Raw genomic sequence first — 22158 nt, forward strand, 5'->3', positions numbered from 1 at the left:
CTAATTGAACAAATGCTTGTATGTTTTTTCTGACAGCCATCTAAATTTTGAGCAATCCAGATACCTACCACTTCTGTGTCTCAGCCTTGCAGAAGTAGCATATAGTAGGCCATGCTTTATCTAGACATCTAGAGAAGGGGATAAGGCAGTCCCTCAACCACTGCATCAGTATGTGTGAATTGTGAACAGAGTTTCCTTTAAAATGTTAATATGATTATGGTATTTCTTTACTCTGGCAAAGTTCTTTCAGATTTCTATGAATCTACACGTAATATCCTGAAATTCCAAACGCATCCTTTTTCTTCCTCTCATTTACTATTTCTGTTCAAAACCGGAATATGTGAACATGTTTACAGCTAATTAAGACCAAAGAGATTTTTTTTTTCCTAGACTTTTTTGTTTGTTTGTTCGTTTTGGTGCCACTGCCCCACCTAGAACAAACTTTTCAGGAAGCACAGGTTTGCATGGAAGCAATGTATCTTAAAATAAAAATGAATTCAATTGAAAGAAGGAATATGGAATTGAAAATATTATTTGTATTTAGGACTCTAGATGTTTTGTTGAATTCAACTAGTTGTAAAGTGGGATAGACATGATCACCTCTCTTCCTTTGAAGATAGAATTTATCAATGGTTGTTCTTAAAACTAAAAAAACTCTGTGAAAATTCACTGTATTCTAAGTTTCAGATGAAGGTATAATCCTCGAAGCTTATTGAATGGTGCTTGAACATATTAATTAAATAGAGAATTTTTATCAAATTTGATGGTCATGTGGAATGTGATGGGCTCCAGCTGGAACCTTGGTTTCTGATTCTTACCCATTCATAAAGTAATATCGTAAGTAAAGTGGGGTGGGGAGGGAAGAAGGAAATGTTTCTTTGAGATAGACAGCCAAATGAAGCTTTTGCTTCTCTTTTATTTTATTTTTTTGTTTTTTAATCTTTTGGCTGCACCGTACGGTCTGCGGGATCCCAGTTCCCCGACCAGGGACCGGACCCGCGCCCCCTGCATTGGCAGGGTGGAAGTCCCCTGCTTCTCTTTTAAATGAGTTGTTATGCATGAGAATGTATTTTCTTTTTAAAATTTACCCATACTTTTCTTATAAGATTTTGTAAAGCCTTTAAAAACAGTTGGACAAAATTATAAACACCATTTTTTATTATTTTGTGAGAAATAGTCTGCTTCCTCAGAAGCAAAAATGCTGTCAGAACATGTGTGTATATATATTGGGTTGGCCAAAAAGAAGTTCATTTGGTTTTAAGTAAAAATAGACACACTTTTCATCTTCACCAAGAACTGTATTGAACAACGTATTCACTAACATAACGAACTTTTTGGCCATATGATGTGGTCAATAATATTTTAGGGGACTTTAAAAATATTTAAGTGTTGGACAATCCACCCATGCCTGGGCTTGGAAAAAAAAAAGAATTGCCAAAGGTTATACTCTTGTTCTGTCTTATCTTACCCAGCAGAAATTAAGGGTCAGATTGTGTGCTGATACATCTCTGTCTCCATAATTCACATGTTTTATAATAAGGATGGTTTGACTAAATAAATGGAAGACTAAGCAAAAAAAAAAAAAAGAAGTAGTAATCAAGATCTCCGTATAAAAATGTCCTCTGAGTGTCTGCTCCTCTGTTTTAGATCCTCAAATATCCTTTACCTATGATTTTTTTTGTGAATGGGTAAGAACAAAACCTAAGGTTCGTGTGAGGACTTTGCTTACTGATTGAGGGTTTCCAGAAACCCACAGGCAGGTGTATCTCTTACCTTGATAATCTTTCCTTGTCATCTCAGCATGACCTGTTTGGAGCTGTAACTCAAATGTGTGCATGTGCCCTAAAGTCAACTCAAGTCATGCTGGAAGTCATTTGTGCTCTTCAGTTGGGTCCTATATGCTCTGCATGGTGGGGTTCCAGTGTGGATGAGCCTTGCTTGCCTCTCAGCATCACTCTTGTAGTTTGCCCAGTAATTGGAGGAGGAGGGGGAAAGGAAACACACTTTGCCCAGTAGCAAATCCAAAAATTTGTTCTCCTATGCAAAACATGCACCAAGATTAGACTTGGAGGTGTATACAGCAGAACAGCTTTAGGGGTGATGAAGTAATTTATATGGCAGAAAAACGTACAAGAGGGAATTCAGTACAGGTACCAGCTGCCTTAAAGAATGGACTAGGCAAAGAAGAGCAGTTACTGCCCCCGCCTTCTGAGCTGACCTCAGTATTGATAAAGATTTACCAGCCTTTAAAGAATGTTTTCTAATTTTAGCCCGAAGAACAGGTGCCTGACAAATTGATCAAACTGCAGTTTAAACTTTTGTTCCTGCAAAGAGGAGAATACTCCTTTGACCTCAAGAGAATTTGAAGAGGTGATGTGTTTAAGCCCCTGTGCTGCGCCTGGCACTTGGGTCTCTGCCTGGGTATCGGAAGGTGGGCGTGGAGCTCTCACTTTGGTGGGGAGGGGTATAGATTCTGGAAATCAGCTGTTCACAAAGAACATCCCCTCTGTTTAATAGAGGAGGTAGAGGGGCAGTGGGAACCTGTCTGGCAGTCTTCTGCGGTTGGATCCCCCACCCTTTTTTTTTCAGTTTCAAGTTAGAAAATCTTTGCGTTTTCTGTGAGTTACAGTTGCCCTTGGGTATCTGCAGGAGTCTGTTCCAGGAGCCTGCATAGATACCAGAATCTGTGGATGCTCAAGTCCCTTATGTAAAATGGCTTAGTCCAGTCAGCCCTCCCTATCAGTGGGTTCTATGTCCGACGGATATGGAGGGCCGATGTATTAACTTGCCTTGTTAACAGCTCCTTAAGACAACCCTGTGTGTAAGCTTTGAAAATCAGAGCAGTAGTCTAGCCTCTCCTTTTCTCAGCAATTAATTAATTGACTCAGTACTTATTAAAGGTGTATTTGTTGAGTCAGGTCCTGTGGACGCATCCAAGCAAGATAAGGGTGCAGCCTTCACGGCACTTGACACCGGCTGGATAGACCTGTTGACGGGCTCTGGTACAAGGGCCTGGTACTATGGAGCATGTGGCAGGCCCCCCAAGACTGGACTTGGGTATCCAAGAAGGCTCCCTGGAGGAAGTAATATCCTTGCTGAGAGGGGAAGAGTCTTGGAACGATACATGCAGCATCTCTGTGCAGTGGTGAGTGTTACAGCACTGAGGGCTATGTTTGGATTGCACTATAGGTATACTTTGACTTGGTCTGACTTCTTTGCTTTGTGGTCCTGTTTTATCTGTCTAATTATCTATCTACCTATTTATCTATAATTTTAATTATGGTAAAATGTACGGAACATAAATTTACTATTTTAACCATTTTTAAGTATAGAGTTCAGTGGCATTTAAGTACAGTCACATTATTTTGCTACCATTATCACTGTCCATCTCCAGAACTGTTCTCATTTTGGAAAACAAACTCTGTGCCCATGAAACAATAACTCCTCATTCCTTTCTCCCCTCAGCCCCTGGCAACCACCATTCTGCTTTCTGTCTCAATGAGAGTGATTATCCTAGGGACCTCATATACAATGAATCATACCGTATTTGTCCTTTTGTGACCGACTTATTTCACTTAGCATCACGTCCTCAAGGTTTATCCTTGTTGTAGTGGTTTTCCTTCCTTTTTGGGGATGCATACTTTTCAACGTCCCATTTTATTTTAACCCCAAGCATGTGTGAAATATTCACCCACCAACACATGAATTAGTTCTCTAGTCCCTTTACTGAGAAGTCATTCATGCGTTTGTCCTGCCACCCATCCATCCGTCTTCCCTCCCTCCTTCCTTGATTACATGTTACCTGCCAGACATTGGGCTAGTGACTAGAGATACAAAGAATACCTCTATCTACTCCCCACCCCAAACTTGTATTCTCTGAGGAAGAAGGACTCAAACAATTACTAAGCAGTATCAGTGAAACGGTAATTGTGTGTTTAAAGTTCCATGAGATAGAGGAAATACAGCAAATCTGCGTGAGAGCCAGGGAAGGCTCTGCTGAAGAGGTAGCACTTGAGGTGGCCTTTGTGTGGCAGCCTTAGAGATGGCTAAGAGGAGGAAAGACGTTTCAGAAAAGAGGACCAGCAGAGCAGTGGCTGGGAGACTTGGCTATACAGAGAGGCAGTCTAGTTGGGTAATTATCAATTTAGACTCTGAAGTCAGACTGTTCAGATCCTGGCTTTGAGGATCCATGAGCCAGGTGGGAAATTTACTTTCTCTTTCGGTGTCTTAGTTTCCTTGTTTCTAAATGGGAATAATGATAGTACTTTTCTCATAGTGTTGTTATGAGAGTTAAATGCATTGACAGATAAAGTGCTTAGAATAGGGCCAGGTACAGAATATACACTCTGTAAGTATTAGCTATTACTGCTACTGAAATGTTTAGAGGAACATTAAGTCCTTAGGTCTACCTAAAGTAGGCTATAATCTGTGCATTGTGTTTGCATTTGAAGGTTGCAGCTAGACCTTGGAGATTGGTTGGGTGGATCCTAGTGGTAAAGAGGATTCAAGTATCCACAAATGTCTGACCTCTAAGCTTTCTTGTATTCAGATGCTTGAATACCTCAATTGGTACCTGAGTTTCCTTAAATTTTCTTAAAGTCGGAATAATTTCTTAAAAATTACAAAAACAATGGAACATAAAAAAGTGTAAAATAAAAACCTGTAATGTCACCTTCCTAACACAGTAACTGTTTCCTTTTTATTTTCACTTTACTTCTGTAGAAATATGCATAAAACTAGAGTTGTAATTACATATATATACACATAATTTTATATATATACACATATACACACAATTTTGTATTTTGCTATTTATTTATGTATCTCTCTGCCTGCCGGCCTATCTATCTATCTACCAATCTATCTACTTTTTTGGCCACGCTGCGTGGCATGCGGGATCTTAGTTCTCCCTGACCAGGGATCGAACCCGTGCCTCCTGTAGAGTGGAAGCGTGGAGTCCTAACCACTGGACCGCCAGGGAATTCCCCTGTATTTTGCTTTTTAAAATGAATATTCTTTGAGAAACTTTCCCTCATGGTTCAGTCTATTTTTAAAAATTTTTCTTGTAAAAGAATGCACAGTTTTCCTTTGCATTCATGTACTGTAGTTTTCTTAGTCATTCTGCTATTCATGGTATCATAGATGATTCTGTAATGTAGATATTTGTGCTCCTCATTTTTTCCTACCGTGGGATTTTCTCTTTTTGATAAATTTCTAGGGTTAAGGTTACTAGGTTGAAGAATTTCAGCCTTTTGAGGCGCTTAGTAAGTATAGCCATTTGGATCTTCACAGCCCCTACATCACTAGCATAGTTCCTGTGTCATGTTCATTACAGATGTTCTTATTGTCTTTTAAGGTTTGCTGATTAGGAGATTTAAAATAACACCTTAAACTTGCTTCAATGTGCCATTCTTTCCCCCTCCTAGCGAAGATGCGTATTTTGTCTTATGCTTATTCTCCTGTGTGATTTGTTCATTCATTTCCATTTCTGGTTGTGTTCATGGTTTTTTCCAGTGCAAATGTGAATCGTTAATTCACTGTAAATATGAGCTTTGTGTTGAAAAAAAAATTCAGGTGCAGGGATCACAGCTCTTTCCCAGCCCTGCAGTAGTGAGGCTTTCATCCGTGCCACTGCATTTCTGGAGAGGGAGGAAGAGACACCAGTGCTTGCCATGTGCCAGCTCTGCTGGGGTCACAGTGGCCAAGAGTCTGGACTCTCCACTGGCCTTGCTTTTCAGCTGCTTTTTATTGTGAGCAGAAAAATAGAGCGGCTGTCCATGATCTCGGCTCTAACAGTGTGCTCACTTCATTTGCAGGGTCTCTCCTACTCCTCATGTCCCACACACACACCTGGTACAGAGCCAGCATACAGTAGGCAATTTGTTTTCATGTGTCATAGATCAGGTGTCGGAATGGACCTTCCCTGACATTCTTCTGCCTACTCTAGTCCCCTGCACAGCATTCCTGCTCAACTGTTCCTTGATTACCTCTGGCAATGGGAGGTTCAGTGTCTCACAAAGACAGACCTTGGGCTCAATCAAGGTGAGATAGATCTGGGTTTGAATTTCTGTTTGACCAGTGGATAAAAGACTTACTGTTTCTAAACCTTATTTGCTTCATTATCTGAATAATGGATATTGTAATATTATATCTCTACCTAATATAGATGTGATGAGGATTACAAGAAATAATAAAAATTGAGTCTAGATCCCTGTTCCTCACACACAGTAGTGTTGAATAAATATTAGTTGTGAATATTATCTCCACTTACTACTACGAGGCATTTCCTTCAACTTTTGCCATTACATCTGATTTTATGAATCAAAAATATTTTTTATATCCGTTAATTAGAATTTTGCTGAATTGGCAAAGAAGCTGCAGCACCCACAGTGACTTGGAGTTTTGAGTATATTCTTCCATCATGGAGTTGTTGGATAGGCATTGTCTTTGAGCTGATTCCAGCTTGGGCCACGATCCTAGCTGCTGGACTGGACAGTGCTGTAATGCATCCAGGTTGACCCCTTATTGGTTTTCTAAGTGTGATTTTACAGACCCCTTGTTTGTCTTTCTTCCCTTTCCTGGCTGGTGTTCCTGCCCTGGCACCCCCAGTAGAGGATGGACAAAAACATTTAGAGGAAACAAAACTCTCTTCCACTTATTAGTTACCTGTTCTCTTCCACAGAAAATAGCGTACTAAAGGGAGGGCTACGGTAGAGGTCATGCTTCCAAGTGCATAGTCATATGCCCAGCTCCAAATGTTGCTTTGGTATTATAGAGTGAGCCAGTACCAGGGTGGTCGGGGCATAAGTTAGGCTGTACTGACTCTTCTTATTCCTAGACTTCAGCATTTCAGTATTCTTGCTTTAGCTTGCTGAGACTATCATTGACGATCTGAGACCTCCTCAAAGTCTCATGTGATTTAAGCAGGTAGCTTTTACCCTCGGGGAACCAGTGTCACTGGTGTTCGTACTAGGTCCACGACTCTTAGGATTGTGATGTTCATCTTTGTCTAACGCAGCTCACTGTGCTCTGTAGAGAATAACTTGGTGGGAACTGCCCCCCACCCCAGCCGGCGTCTCGGGAAGTTCTTCCCATTAAGTGTCCATTTCAATTTTAAAAATAAAATATTAGGGAATTTAATGAATTTCAGAAACAGCGCTGATGCGTTGGTGATTAAGATTTTAAGCAGTGGTCTCTGAGGAGCTGGTTGGAGGGGAGGATTAACAAAATTTAAAAAGCAAATCCCGGGTTATAGGTTATGTGCGGAGAGGGGTGATGTTTAAGGTATTTTAACAGACAGTGTGGACATGGACCCAATGGAAGATACTGGAGGCCCCCAGGTGTGCCAGGCACTTACATGTACTTGTTGTATACTGAGAAGATTGGGGGCACTGGAAGAGGGGTGGGAGCTAAGGGGGACAGGCATTCAGTGGGCTTGGGCCACTGACTCTTGCCAGTTCGTGTGCAAGTATTTCAGTATTTGAAACAAGCAGGGTGGCTGTACAAGTGAGGTATTGATGGGGGGCTGGCAGCGTGAGGGGGTGGGAGCAGCATCTGAATCACATTTGACAGGTATTCAGAGGTGTTAGATCCATTCCTTGCTTGCCTTCCTTTATCTCAGTGCTTAGGGGACCTTTGTGGTGCTGGTGGCCCTATTGACCTCTTGGTAGGCACTCGGAACGTGTCACATTAGACTTTAGGGTTCTCTGTTTGGAAAGCACTGAGACACATTGCTTTAATTAGAAAACACTACACGGGGCAGGCACCGTCCCTGTCTTCATGGGGTTCCCAATCTTCACCAGTGGCTTCAAGTTTTTCCTGCCCCTGGACTCTAGGAATGTGTCCGTGGGAAATCATTACAAGGATGTTTGCCATACAGTGAAAAGCTGGGCAAAATCTAAATGTCCAGCCATGGGGAAATAGTCAAATAATGGTATATCCATGACATGGAATACTATACCTCTTAAAATTCATGAATACAAAGGATATTTCAGGACTCAGGAAAATGCTGAATGTAAAATGTTAGGTGGACAATAAAAGAACCCGAAACTATAGGGAATAATAATAATAATGTTACTAGTACAAGGATATACATCAAAATGCATTGTTAGCACTGACTATTGTTTGGTGGAGGGCTGTGGGTAAAGTTAATTTCCTCCTATGTATGTTTCTGAATGTTCCACTTTTTTGGTCATCTGTGGGTCTTAACTTTATAATTAGAAGCATTCCATAAATATTATATTTCTTAAATCCAGTTTAGAGTTTAAAAAGTTATTTGTATAATCAGCGACCGAGTATATTGAATTTAAACTTGGAGAAACACTTTTGGAGGTTGTGTTTATCGCCTGTAAAGGAAGCTGCTGACTTGGTGGGATAAAAATAAGAACCTAGGTCAGCCTCCCGATGCGGGGGCCCCAGCTCCCCCGGCTTCCAGACTGCAAGGGTTCCAAGAGGCCCTAATGCGCTTGTTGAAAGGCTCTCCTTGGCTTCTTATTAATGTCCCTCGCTGAGCCGTGCTCTGCTCTGCTGGCTAACCTTGTCAGAAGGTTACCCGTGGCTCTCCAGGTCTCAGCTAATTTTAAACCCAGTGTGCCGGCCAGTGCAGTGGCGTGGCATTGCGCTGCGGGGAAACGAACACTCCCTGGAAGACACGGCTGGGGAAAGATGAGCCGAGTCCCTGGGTTTTCCTCCTCCTCCTGTAAGTGACCAGGCACGCTGAACAAGCAAAGAGAGCTGGGATAATAATGAGAGCTTTTATGGTAAAAATCAGGACTATTAAAGATCTTTTAGCAGTGGCAATCAATGCTGGTTGATAATTGCACGGTGTGATGTGTCCTGCATGAGCTGTGTGAATTCTGACCACACGAGCAGGAGCGAGCTGGATGAGGTCCTCTCTTCCCGGAACTAGACTCTGACTGTTTTTAAAGCAGAATGAAACTGCCTCTCATTTCACTATTTATTTGGTGTTCTTCTGAATTTGTAGAGCTCAAACTCTGCTGGTAGTACGTTCCTTCTCTGAAGTTTTTACTGATTTGATTGGGAGAGAGCTAGTATTGCTTAGAAGCTAAAAAATAAAACACACAGAATCTGCCTGTCTGCATGTCTGTTAGCTGCTGTTGGCTGCCACTAAGATTGTCATTTTAAGTACCTCCTTTTTTCAGCATTTGCAGTAGATAGAGTCCTGTTTAGATTACTGCTGTGCCATATAATGCTTGTAACCCTGATATTTTAACATGAAACATAAATCAATAACTGCAAAATAACATGACATTGGGGAACCTTTCTCCATCAAATTAACTTAAAAACAAACAACCAAACAACCAGAGAATCCTTTTTTTCCCCTCTTTTGGATTTTTTTTTTTTTTTTTTAAATCTTCTTTCTCTTTTAACACCTTCAGTCTGGGAATCTAAGGTGCCTATTAGAGTTAGCCGTCTTCCCCTGCCAGGGCATTCACAGCGTCCCTCACATGTAAGAGATTACAATGGGAAACTTCACCCACCCCGTTCACTGCCTGGTCTGGGGTTTACCTGCCCAGCTGGAAGAAGGGCATCTTTCCTAATAGCTGGGTCTCTTATCTACTGTCTTATAAAACAGTTGCGAGAAGCCAATTAAAAAGGCATAGTGTGTGGAGTAAACCAAGATGAAAGCACAATGGATGGAGATTCAACAACCTGCTAACTCCGTGCAGTGATTGAAGTTAACTTTGTTTGAAGTACCCAGGCTGGGTCAGACCACATCAAGCCAGCAGTGTTCCTGCAAGAGGATAGCACAGGAGTGAACTGTAATTTTATTTTAGGGAAAAAAAATACATAAATGCTTTTTATTTGCCTTTTCTGTTTTGAAGGTCTGTCCCTCCTTCACTAGGCCTAATTAGCTCTGTCATGTTTGGATTTAATTTTGAGAAAATTAAAGCTGAGTAATATCAGGAATTTGTTGAATGGGAATACTTGTTAAAATCTTCATTGACCCAAATCTGACTTTTATAAATAGTATTAAATAAGCAAACTTAAAAAAAAAACCCAAACAAACCCATCCCCCTCTTGCCTTAAAATAATGTTTTTAAAAGCACATTCAACATACTTGAGTATAATATATAAGCTACTCTGGATTGGATGCTAAATGAATGAGTTATTGCAGGGGCTGTAGTGGTGATGTTAGGAGTATACTTATGAATTTAAGGTACATTTTGTAAAACCCAGTTCCTCTTCGACACAGACTCAAATGTCTGCTTTTCTTCTCCTGGTTTTCTCTTTCTCACCTTTCCCCTCCTGCACTTGGCCTGCACGCCTGCCTGGTGTAGGCCCGCTGTTATTTTTGTGGTAACCTGACACTTTGGCCAGCAATTGCAGCCCCCAGGTCCCTGGGGGGTGAACTTGCTGTGAGCTGAAAAGGCAGGCTCCTGATCTGATCTCCCAGGTGGAGCAGCTGCTGCAGCAGGGCTGGGGTATGCCACAGACTGGGGAGGAGGGATGTGTGTCACCAGTTCAGCCCTCGGATTGTGGCTTGTCAGGCAACAGGCCCTACCTTGAGGTGGGGGGCCAGTAGAGGCCAGCTAGTCAGGGGTTTTGGAGACTGGAGGAAGGTTTTAGGCTACTGCGTTTTTTTCATTTCATTCTGTGGGTCTGGTCTAGAGTATGCCTGAGGCTGTCTTTTTGATTCCTTAGACAAGGATGAGTTTCTTAATAGTCACGAAGATTGTATTAATATTTTATGTTAAACTAAAGCGAACAATTTTATCAAGCTGGGGTAGGGACGAGGTACCGAAATGAATGGGACAGAGCCCCTGTCTTCTGAAAATCTGCAGTATAGCCGGAATGACAGATATATCAGCAGTAAGTATTAATTATAGTTGTGTACGTTCATTCAGCAATTATTTGAGGACCTGCAGTGTGTCAGGCACAGTTGTAAGACGTGTGCACACATACCCACTGGTCTGTAAGCATACAGATTAAGTAATGTATATAATGGCTGCCGAGGATTGAGACATCTATACTTACATGGATCATCTCGTTTAATCTTTCAACAGGTATGTAATGTTAATTCTCATTTTGCTTTGTACCTGCACGCGCACGCACACACACACAACACCCTGAGACACAGCTAACAAGTGGAGAGCTCAAAATCAAAACCTCTGGGATTCTAAAATCTCATATACTCTTTATATACACATATTTTTAACTATTTGGCCATATAGATTCTCCAGATGCACAGTGTCCTTCCTGGAATTGTAAGGGTGCCCACAAAGGAAAGCATTTAGCAAACGTTTTTGGAGTTCCAACAATTCATCTGATAGTGAGAGACGTTAAACATAGGAATGCCAAGGGACTTACCGATCAACTGGAAACAGTATCTTAAGAGAAATTACAGTGAAGCGTACCAAGTATGGTGTTGGAAGTTTGCTTGAGGTGCTATGAGGACATGGAAGTGACTTCTCCTAGTGGAGGAATCTGCCAAGGCTTCCCAGAGGAGAGGTTGTTGGCGTTGGTCTTGAAAAGACCAGTAGACATTCATTAGATGGAATTGCTGGTGAGAGAAGCAGCTGAGCAGAGGGGCCCAGGTGGCTGAGGGGGTGAAGTAGGCAGCCTGCTGTGTCTGGGCACCTTGGAGTGGTCTCTGGCTGGAATGTGGGGGACTGCACAGGTGCCTGAGGAGCAGGCTGGGGCCAGGTGGTCAAGGCCATGGGTGCCCTGTTATGCAGTTAGGTCCTGGAGGGTGTGGGCCTCTGCTGAAAGATTTAAAGTGAGCCTAGGATAAAAGTCATATTTGCATTTTGGGAAAACTCTGGCTGAAGAATAGCACAGGAGAAGCTGACTAAAAATATATGAGCTGGGGATTCTGATTCAGTACTTCTGGCATCAGGGCCGAGATCTGTATTTTTAAGAAGCCATCTATGTACTTCCAGGGTCGGGAACCTGGCAGAACTAGGTTGTTGGTAGTGGCGGTGTTTGGGGACACAGGGGACAGCCCAGCTCAGAGAGGTGTGAAGAGGTCCTGCCTGTGAGACGGGAGCAAAGTTAGTGGGGGTGGAGAGGAGTGGAGGGGATGCAGTTGAGAGATGAGGGGCCGAGTGGACATTCTTGGTGACGCGTTGCGTGACAGGTCTTAGTTTCTGTGCGAGGGCTTTCTCCTTGGGAAGGGATGGGAGAAGGCTGAGATGATGGCCCTCCTTTGGGTGCTGATTCAGCGAGGTTCTCTGAGGAGCAGAATCCCTCAGAGGGAGCTGAGGGATTGGGTTCCCTCACCCAGGGCCTGGAAAATCCTTTTTGGATTTTCTTGGGTGCTTTTAGAGACAGATCCTTAATATAGAAAAGTGACTTGGAAGGTGTCAGTGCCCGGTATGCCAGGTCTGTGTGTCTGTGAGGGTTTGGGTTTGTTTGCTTTGTCTTTGGGCCTTTTAGCCTCTCAAGTCTCGCCCTGTAAGTAAAGTCCTCATTAGTCGTTTAGACTGAGCAGGCATCAACACTGTGAATGTCCGAGAAGGGGAGGGCTTTAGCGGCAGTTCACAGGTGTAATTGGAAATGGTGTAATTGTAATTAGAAATGCATTTTGATTAGAGAGAGGAGTTCCTTGTTCCTCTACCAGGATTAGGAGAATCTGCAGGAGGAAGAGATCCTGGAAGGAAATACCTATCTCTCCCCTTTATTATTATTTTTTTTCTAAAGAGACTCCTCCTTTGTACACGTGTGCGCGTGCTGGGGAGGTGTAGAAATATTGATTGAATCAAGCTGTGGCCTTTTGCCTTTTTTGCTTGATACGACTGCCTCATTTGCTGGGGTGGGGAGTGTTGGGGATGAGGAGCGAGGAGTCCGGTGGTGGGTGTCATGGCCAGAGTCCGCTTTCCTTCAGAGCACCTTGGGCCTTGCAGAAGTGAAGCAGATGTTTCGCCTGATTTCAGAATTGGGTGCCTCAGCTTTTCAGCCCATGCCTCTCTTTGCCTGGGGTTCTTGCCCCACTACACACCCTGACGCGCTTATGGACTGCTTAGAGCTGGTGTTGTGCACACAGTAGGTGCTCAAGAAATATTTGTTAATTTGAATGACTGGTGTATTGTCTAAGGGGGAACAATACTTATTCTGCCTCAGCCAGTTTCCTGCCAAGATTCTTTCTCCTGCTGAAGTTGCACTGGGTATAAAACAAGGACCAGTTTTCCATTTGGAGGGCAGGGATGGGGGCAAGGGTGAGGCTTTAATTGGCCCCTGAATTTGCATCCCTCTCAGTGTAAGACCAGTTCTGCAGCAGCTCCATCCCTGTATCATCATTAAATGGCAGATGTGTTTCTCATTGGAGGGGTGGGGACTCAGTTGTATCAGTGACGCTGGGAACGGGTAGACATTTGTGAACAAGCAGTGTCATACATTTTTGGTTTGTTGATACACTTGCTCACATTGCTATTTGCACGTTGGCCATGTGCACACGTGTCATTGTGTAAGCATAGCAGTCTAGTCCCCACGTTGGGTTCAGGATGACCGCGCTATCAACAAGGGACCAGGGAAATACGTGGAACCCTCCACGACCAAGTCTGAGAGCATTTATTGGAAGAGCTGAGTGACTGGGCACCAAACAGAGTGAATCCTGTGGTTCTAGGCTGTTTAAACAAGCACACCTGTATAAATGGTCATTGTCTTTTCATTAAAGGCATTAAAAGGCCTTTATAAATTTGGAACGCTTAAGGGATGAACCACATTGTAACACTTGAATTTACCTAGAGAACTCTTTTGATCTTGGACCACACTGAAAATGCTTTTTTTAAATGTCGGTTCATTAGTTTGTTTATTTATTTATTTTTGGCTGTGTTGGGTCTTCGTTTCTGTGTGAGGGCTTTCTCCAGTTGCGGCAAGCGGGGGCCGCTCTTCATCGCGGTGCGTGGGCCTCTCACTATCGTGGCCTCTCTTGTTGCGGAGCACAGGCTCCAGACGCACAGGCTCAGTAGTTGTGGCTCACGGGCCCAGTTGCTCCACGGCATGTGGGATCTTCCCAGACCAGGGCTCGAACCCATGTCCCCTGCATTGGCAGGCAGATTCTCAACCACTGTGCCACCAGGGAGGCCCTGAAAATGCTTTTTTTTTTTTTGTGGTACGCGGGCCTCTCACTGTTGTGGCCTCTCCCATTGTGGAGCACAGGCTCCGGATGCACAGGCTCAGCAGCCATGGCTCACGGGCCCAGCCGCTCCGCAGCATGTGGGATCTTCCCGGACCGGGGCACGAACCCGTGTCCCCTGCATCAGCAGGCGGACTCTCAACCACTGCGCCACCAGGGAAGCCCCCCTGAAAATGCTTTTGATTAAACAATTTGGATTCCAAATTTATAAAATTGCCGGTTCTTCATCCTTTATCCCCCCAAATACACACATACAGTAACACACACACACCCCTTTAGGAGTTGCTTGCATACTCCTGATATTGCTGGCGTTTTCTTGTTGCCTTTGAATGAAACAACCCAAACTTTTTGTTGCTGTGTGTGTGTCCCCTTGTGGTCTGGCTCAGTTTACCTTTTGTTTTCTTGCTTTGTCTTTTCTTCACCACATCCCCTCCACAGATACCCATCTCTGCACAGGCCTCCCTGAGCTTTCTCATAATTGGCCCCGTAAGTCCTACTCAGACTTCAAGACCAGCCTAAGCATCACCTCCCATGAGGCCCTTGTTCACCTGAGAGACAGAATCAGCTCCTATTTCTGAGCTCCAACAGCACTTAGTTCATTCCTCTTTTGACATATTATATTCATACACTTGTTCATTCATTTATTCACCCGTGGGTTCATTATTTTAGGCACCCTTTGGGTCATTATTTTGGGGGAGCATTAACTGTGTGCCAGACCTTCATTAAATGCCAAGGACAGGAAAATGACTAAAGGCATGGACCTAAGCCTTAAAGATCTCACAAACTCACAGGGTTGACAGCCACAGAGACAGATCATTCCTGTGCAGTGAGTGAGAGGGTTCATTTGTCCTGGGGAGCGAAGGTGCTTTCTGCAGGAACATGGCGAGAGTGGCTTCCCAGCGAGTGGCTTGAAGTCTTGAAGGATAATTAACCTACTTCTCTGTCTCCCTGCTGGAAGGGTGCTCCTTGAGGGCAGGGAGAGGAGCATGTTTATTTCCTCTCTCTAGTGCCTGGCACATGGGTGGGGAGACATGGGGTGGGGGGTTTCAATAAATCTTCTATCATATTGAATTGAAACAGATAATAAAAAGAAAACAGAAATCATTTCCCCTTTGTGATTCTGCCTTGTCCTGTTTCAGAATGAATTTAAGGCAGCTTGCAAAGCTGTAAAAGAACACAAATTAAAAAGCAGGGAAAGAAGGAAGAAAAAGAAGAGGATTGAGGTAGGGACCTAAAAAAAGTGGGTTTGAGAATGAAACCAAACTTGCCGACCATATAACCGCCGTGCTTTCTCTGAGGGGCCTGCCAGTGGGGCTTAGTGCTCTTTGGCAGCAAGTGAGGAAGCCTAGTTGGGTGAACACGAGGTGAAAAACACGTGGTGTTTTGTTGGTTATCGAACTTTCCATTGGGACCTTTGTAAAGAGCAATCTGTGTAATGTGATGAAGGACATACTCAACTTCTTGGAGCACATCCAGTGACTAATTCATGGGATGTTTCTGGGTATGCTGATGGTATCACGTAAAAGCATAATTCAATAAAAGCAGTTTATCCAGAGCTCCTGGAATACACTTTCTCTAAGATAACTGTGGAATCACTATGGGACTGGAACAGATAGTTCTACCTGCTGTTCTGTCTGTCCCTCTTTTTTTATCCAGTGTCCTAATGCTACATGCCACTGCCCTCGGTCCTAGAGGTCACACAAGCTCTGTTTCTGCTCCCAAGGAGTTTTATGATCATGTGTTGGGACTCAGAAAATACTCACGTATGATATGGGATCAGTATCTCTATGATCAGACGCATTAGAAATGGGTATTTAAAGTAAGATGGGCCAGACCAACACTCACACAAAAATGTAAACATATGATTTGTGATGGTTGAGAGGATGGAAAGGAACAAAATTTGTCATCCTGCATTGGTTACCCTAAGTTGGTTACCCTAAGTTGGCAGGAAAGAGGAGTTTTTTCCTTCTGGGCACGTTGGAGCCTAAATTTTGGATTCTCTGATGTGGTGATGATGATAGTCACATGGATCCATTGGGTCTTTAGAGAGCATTTGAATGCCGCTGTATCCAGTTTAAGACCCTGAGCAGAGCTTGGACCTCACACTTCAGCACTTTCAAATGCCATCTTGTTCCAGTTTTCCTTGTCGATTGGCTTATGACCCAAGCAGGAGTCAGCTCTGGATTTACCTGTTGCTGTTTTCACCCAGCATGCTGTGTAATAATCCAGGGTAGATGGAGGCATGGCCAGAATGGGGGAAGCATCCTAAATCGTAGAAACTGGAGAAGGCAACCCGGGACCATTTCTCTGTGTAGAGTGGAGAGGGCCACTCCTAATGAAGCAGAATTAAGATTCCACATCAGCCAAAGGAGCTGCATCCGGGCAGGTCAACTGCTGGGACTTGGAGTCAGTCCAGAGCCAACAACATATCATTAAGTTGGCCAGCAATGAGCTGTGTAACATTGAGTGAGTCTCCACCAGCTTTTGTAAGAAGGATGATGCCCCAGGCATGACCTACAGACTTGCCACCTAGGGAACAGCACCTTGATTGCATGAGGCCCATTTGTTTGGCATTCCTTCTGGCCTGGGGCTGAGATACACTCTTTTGCAATGCTTGTCTTAGGGTCTGACCAAACGCAGCATATGTGTTTATCTGATGTGTTGGTAGCTTTTAAAATATGAACTGTCAGGATGTCCCTGGTGGTCCAGTAGTTAAGACTCCGTGCTTCTACTCTAGGGGGCACAGGTTCGATCCCTGGTTGGGGAACTAAGATCCTACGTGCCGCACGGTGTGGCCAAAAATAAAAAATAAAAAAAGTAAAACTGGAGCTTCCCTGATGGCACAGCGGTTAGGAATCCACCTGCCAGCACAGGGTACACGGGTTCAAGCCCTGGTCCGGGAGGATCCCACATGCCGTGGAGCAACTAAGCCCATGTGCCACAACTACTGAGCCTGAGCTCTAGAGCCCACGAGCCACAACTATGAGCCTAAGTGCCACAACTACTGACGCCCGCACACCTAGAGCCCGTGCTCCGCAACAAAAGAAGCCACCGCAATGAGAAGCCCGCGCACTGCAACGAAGAGTGGGCCCCACTTGCCGCAACTGGGGAGAGCTTGCGCGCAGCAACGAAGACAGCCAAAAATAAATAAATTTTTAAAAAAGTAAAATAATATATGAGCTGTCTACTTTTGATTTTTAATTTGTACTCATTGTCATGTAAAATGCTGAGGCATCATGATAGTCTGATGGTGAATCTCACCACCTAAGAAAGTAACATTACCCATGACTTAGTGACTAAGGAGTATTTTTTTTCTGGTATTTGTTTTCTATGTTTAAGCATTAGGATTGGGGAGTCTACTTGAAATGTGTGTTCACTCTACAGACCTTTTGGAATGGAGGAGTTAGTTTGGGGGGAGTTTCTTTGACTTATTCCTGGGAAAGGGCTTAGGAATGTTCCTTTTGAAATGCTACTTACTGCTAACTCTTGTGGCATTTTTTTCTTTTTTTCCTCTTAGAGCATTAAAGAAGCTTCTGTTTCTGGCTTTGAAACGTGTTTCCCAAGGTTAAACAACCCACCTTCCAGGGATCCATGACTTGGGCTACAGGTCATGTCATCCAGCTTATGCTCCCCTTACAGGTGCACTGTCTTGATAGCAAGTCTTCTCTTGGAATGGTCAGATGGCATAGATTGCCTGGACCTGAGTGTATGGCCTTGTCTTTTTGAAGGAGCCTACTGATGAAGGAGAGCAGTGATTAAGCTTGCCTAGTGGTGGTAAAGAGGAAAGGAAGAGACAGGAATTTCTATTCTTCATGGCTAACACATTCATTAAGGGGGTGGGGAAGGTGATTCCCTCAAAGGCTGGTAATACAGAACCGCATGGCATGAAATCAATCAGAGCCTTTCTCGAGCTGTCACCTGGGCAAGTACTTGGAGCTGATGGAGCGGAGAATTAATCAGGGAATCTCAGGAGGGTAACACTAAGACCTCTGATGGGGTGCTCAGCATCAGGGTCTTGGTGAAGAGGTATTGGCTTGTTGATGGATCCTGTTGATATAGAAGTGATTTTCGAAAATGAGAAGGAGTAATTATCTGCTCCTTCCTGCTGAAATTAGAGGGAACCTATTGGCAATTGGAGTGTATGACACTAAGGCTCACTGGCTGATACTGACTACACGACAGACGTTCCGTCTCTCTGGAGACTGCCTTCAAAACCAGGCTGCCGGGGGCTTCCCTGGTGGCGCAGTGGTTGAGAGTCCGCCTGCAGATGCAGGGGACACGGGTTCGTGCCCCGGTCCGGGAGGATCCCACATGCCGCGGAGCGGCTGGGCCCGTGAGCCATGGCCGCTGAGCCTGTGCGTCCGGAGCCTGCGCTCCGCAAGGGGAGAGGCCACAACAGTGAGAGGCCCGCGTAACGCAAAAAAAAAAAAAAAAAACCAGGCTGCCGATCCTCACCTGTATTTCTCAGGCCACTTGTTAGCAAGTTTGGCTAGTGTCTGAAATGGTAGGAAAATAACAGCTCTCCCCATTTACATATGCAAAAGCGATGAACCATCATTAGTGTCTGACATTCCTCCCAAGTACCCAGGGAGGTGAGTCAGTATCATAACTATTCATTAGGAATTAATTAGACTGTGCTTCATGGTGTCAGTTGTGGACAGAGCTGAGAATTCAGCACTGCCTACATTCTCTCCCTTTCGAATCCAGCCTCCAGCACACTGTCTAGTGAGGATGTAGTTTGAGTCCGGTATTCCCATGGAATGTGCATTCTATCTGGAGCAATGACTATTAAGCATATATGACTTCGGTCAACTTATTTAGGCCTCTGGACCTCATAAGGTAGGAATAATACCCAGTGCGGGCAGTGCAGTTACTAAATACGATCCTGTAGGTTAGCAGTCCCCAACCTTTTCGGCATTAGGGACCAGTTTCGTGGAAGACAGTTTTTCCACGGACCGGGGTGGGGCGGTTATGGTTCAGGCGGTAATGCGAGCGATGGGGAGCGGAAGATGAAGCTTTGCTCTCTCGCCGGCTGCTCACCTCCTGCTCTGCGGCCCAGTTCCTAACAGTCTGTGGACTGGTACTGGTATGTGGCTCGGGGGTTGGGGACCCCTGTCCTAGAAGACCCAAACCATATTTGTCCCTTTAAGACAAAGGGCTCTTGGTTGTCTGTAATCGTGATTAATAAATAAGAGGTTGAATCAGACAGCTAACTCTTGGTTATCCAAACTGTGCTTGGCATAAGTCTGTCCTCTTACATCTTCCTGGTTTGCTGATTCCCTTTGGGGCTCTTATTATTCATTAGAACCTTGGCCAGAGTCAGGGTGAGGAACGGGAAAGGAGGTGAAACTCTGACCCTTCTCATGGAAAGCTTGGGTGATAAGTTCAGTCATGTTGTTATCAAAGAATGTTCACATCATTTGCTTGTTGGTTCATTTTTTCTTTTTTTGAATATTTATTATGCCAAGTACTGTGCTAGCACAGGGGATACCTATGGTGACTGTAGTAGTCCTTGCCCTCCAGGACATTGGGATGTGGATGGGGGGGGGAGTGATAACAAACCAACTTAATCTAAGATCTCTTATAGGTAGTCTTTGGAAACACAGGCGATGAATGATAAAGTTGGTTTCCTTCAGTGTTAACGGTGGAAACTGAGGCACATGGCGGGTACTGTGTGGTCCAGGGTTACTCAGGTAGAGGCAGAGTCCTAACTTGCAGTCCATCTCTTTTCTTGTTGCCTCACAGAGTATGAAGATATTGGCTAAAATAAGCTTTATGGATTTTTTTTTTTTAGATCCTCATGTTCAGTGACATTTCCCTAATCATGAGGGTTAGTTAAAACTAATACTTTTATTTAAGAGCTCTTAAATCACCAGTAAGTGGGTGAGATGCTTATATTATGAGAGACCTACAGGAATTAATATGAAGGGAGCAGCGATTCCTGTGTTCTGTGCCATACCCCTTGTGCATAAGTCCCTTGGATAGAGTTGGTGTCAGAAGCACCTGCATTGACCATCTAACCTCCTTCTTCCCCTAGACTTTAAAATCAAAATATGTACTGGTTGAATACTATATGTGTGTGTGTGTGTGTGTGTGTGTGTGTGTATACACATACACACACATATATATGTATAATGTTCATCATATAAGATGTCATTCCAATGTGCTCATGTTACCTGTCTTGAAATGTAAATGGGTAATCCTGAAAGAATGATTCATTTAGGGAGTGTGGCTATTAGCAGGAATGTTTGGGTCACTGGTAACATTTCTTTTTGGAGTTTATTCCAGTGTGGCTGGGAAGAGTTTCAGGAAAAAAGGAGGTTTTAGAAAAGTGTTAATGATGGAAACTGAGGCACATGGGGGCTACATGATATATAGTACATTTTCAACCAACAACATTTTCCCTTCTCTCTTTTGTTTTAGGCATTCATTTAGATTTAGGGTTATTCCCCTCAATGAAGCTTCCCAGAAGAATATGAAAACTATTGATTGTGTGCATTATAAGTGCAGGCGTTTATTACCAATTTAAATTTTCCATTTAGGCATCTGAAGACCTTAAGGAAGAGGATCCTTTAAACTTAGTTCCCAAAGGGAACCATTAGGGAAGCTCCTTCATTTCTTTACCATCCCATTATCAGTAGGTGTTTGGGCATCACAAGGTCCATACCACTGTCTAGGGATGATGGACTTGAAAACGTCATCTGTTCATGGTTTTTCAGATGATAGAGCACCTTCATTCATTATCTCACTAAATCTTTATGGAAACTCCATGGGGTAGAGTCCCTCCACTACTTAATGATTTTTCTGCACTGGGATTGCATTTAATTTATTATTTTCATTTTATAAATTAAAACCTGAGCCTCTAGAGATTACCTAATCTAGTCTGGGCTGCGTGGCTAATGGGTGAGACAGGTTTGGAATCCAGATCAGTTTGAATCTTAATACCATCCCCCCTCCCCCACATTACCCCCCCACCCCCCCTGCCCCACAATACTGTGTTCTTCATTTACTGAAGTGAGTGAAAGTTGGCTCCCTTGCTCAAAGGATGTATGAGGAGGTGAGGACATCAACTCTGCAGGCACAGATATTCTATGCGTATATCACTTGATTAGATCTTATTGTTGGTAATAAGCAGGTGCTTGTTATTGTACATTCAGAACCCAGGTAGATTGGGTGGTAGTTAACTAATTCCACACATTTTTAGGATGCTCCTAATGTGTGGCTGATTCTCTCAGAGCCACTAGATACAAGAATGGTTTCCAGGATGAGGTGGATTTTGAGCTGGGCTGGAAGGGAACTGAGGGATGGAATTTGGTATCCAGTACAGGGAGCTTTTCTCAGCCAGTCCTAGTCTTGTGATTGGAAACTCTGCCCATACAGGGCCTCATCTTACAATTGGGTTGTAAAACCAAAGACCTGTAGAAGTCTGTGGATTATGTATCTGGTAGCTTCTGGGGCTTGTGTCCTGGCCCTTGTCCAGAGTAGGTAATTCCATCCTGCTGAGCTCCAGTTCACCAAATGCAAGAGCCTGGACACGGAGTTCTTCTTCCCTTTGCAATAAATGAATAAAAACATGTGAGCATTTAGAGCAGCGCCTGTGCTTCCTAAGTGGATGGATCAGTTGATGCTAGTTAATATTGCATCCCCCAACAACCAACGAGTTGTGACCCTTAGCTTTAGAGGTAACTTGAAGGGGTTGTCTGCAAGACTCTGCTGCCTGTCTTATGAGGCCATCTACCACTTGTTGAACTAACAGGAAATTTTTCCTTATGTTGAGCCATAATCTTCTTTGGAACTTCTACAAAACAGGTCTAACACCCTCCCTGTGTGTAACACCTTCAGAAGTTGTTTGGTGTCTGAGGACATTAAGCTTGGCAGTTATGATTCAGAAAGATCTTACCAGTTTTGAGCCACTGGCTAAGGCTAAAAATAATGGAATTTAATAGAATAGATATAAATTCCTGATTTTAGCTGCTAACCCAATTGATCAAGAGTCGGGATTCAGGAACAGCACTTGGAGGGTGGGAGCTTAGAAGTTTTATGGATCCTAAGTCCACCTC

At 43.8% G+C, this 22158-nt stretch overlaps 1 protein-coding gene across 1 annotated transcript in view; it reads left to right on the plus strand.

Moving 5' to 3' along the window:
- Nucleotides 1–3109: 3109 nt before the first annotated feature.
- TEAD1 (TEA domain transcription factor 1) overlaps nucleotides 3110–22158 on the plus strand; it is a 194422-nt gene continuing 175373 nt past the window's right edge. Inside the window, exon 1 of the mRNA XM_079708701.1 lies at nucleotides 3110–3145. Coding sequence (XP_079564827.1) covers nucleotides 3125–3145 — 21 coding nt within the window. The 5' untranslated portion in view covers nucleotides 3110–3124. The remainder of the gene's footprint in view (nucleotides 3146–22158) is intronic.

The sequence above is a fragment of the Hyperoodon ampullatus genome (assembly GCF_949752795.1).
Source record: "Hyperoodon ampullatus genome assembly, chromosome: 7".
In the NCBI taxonomy this organism is placed as follows: domain Eukaryota; kingdom Metazoa; phylum Chordata; class Mammalia; order Artiodactyla; family Ziphiidae; genus Hyperoodon; species Hyperoodon ampullatus.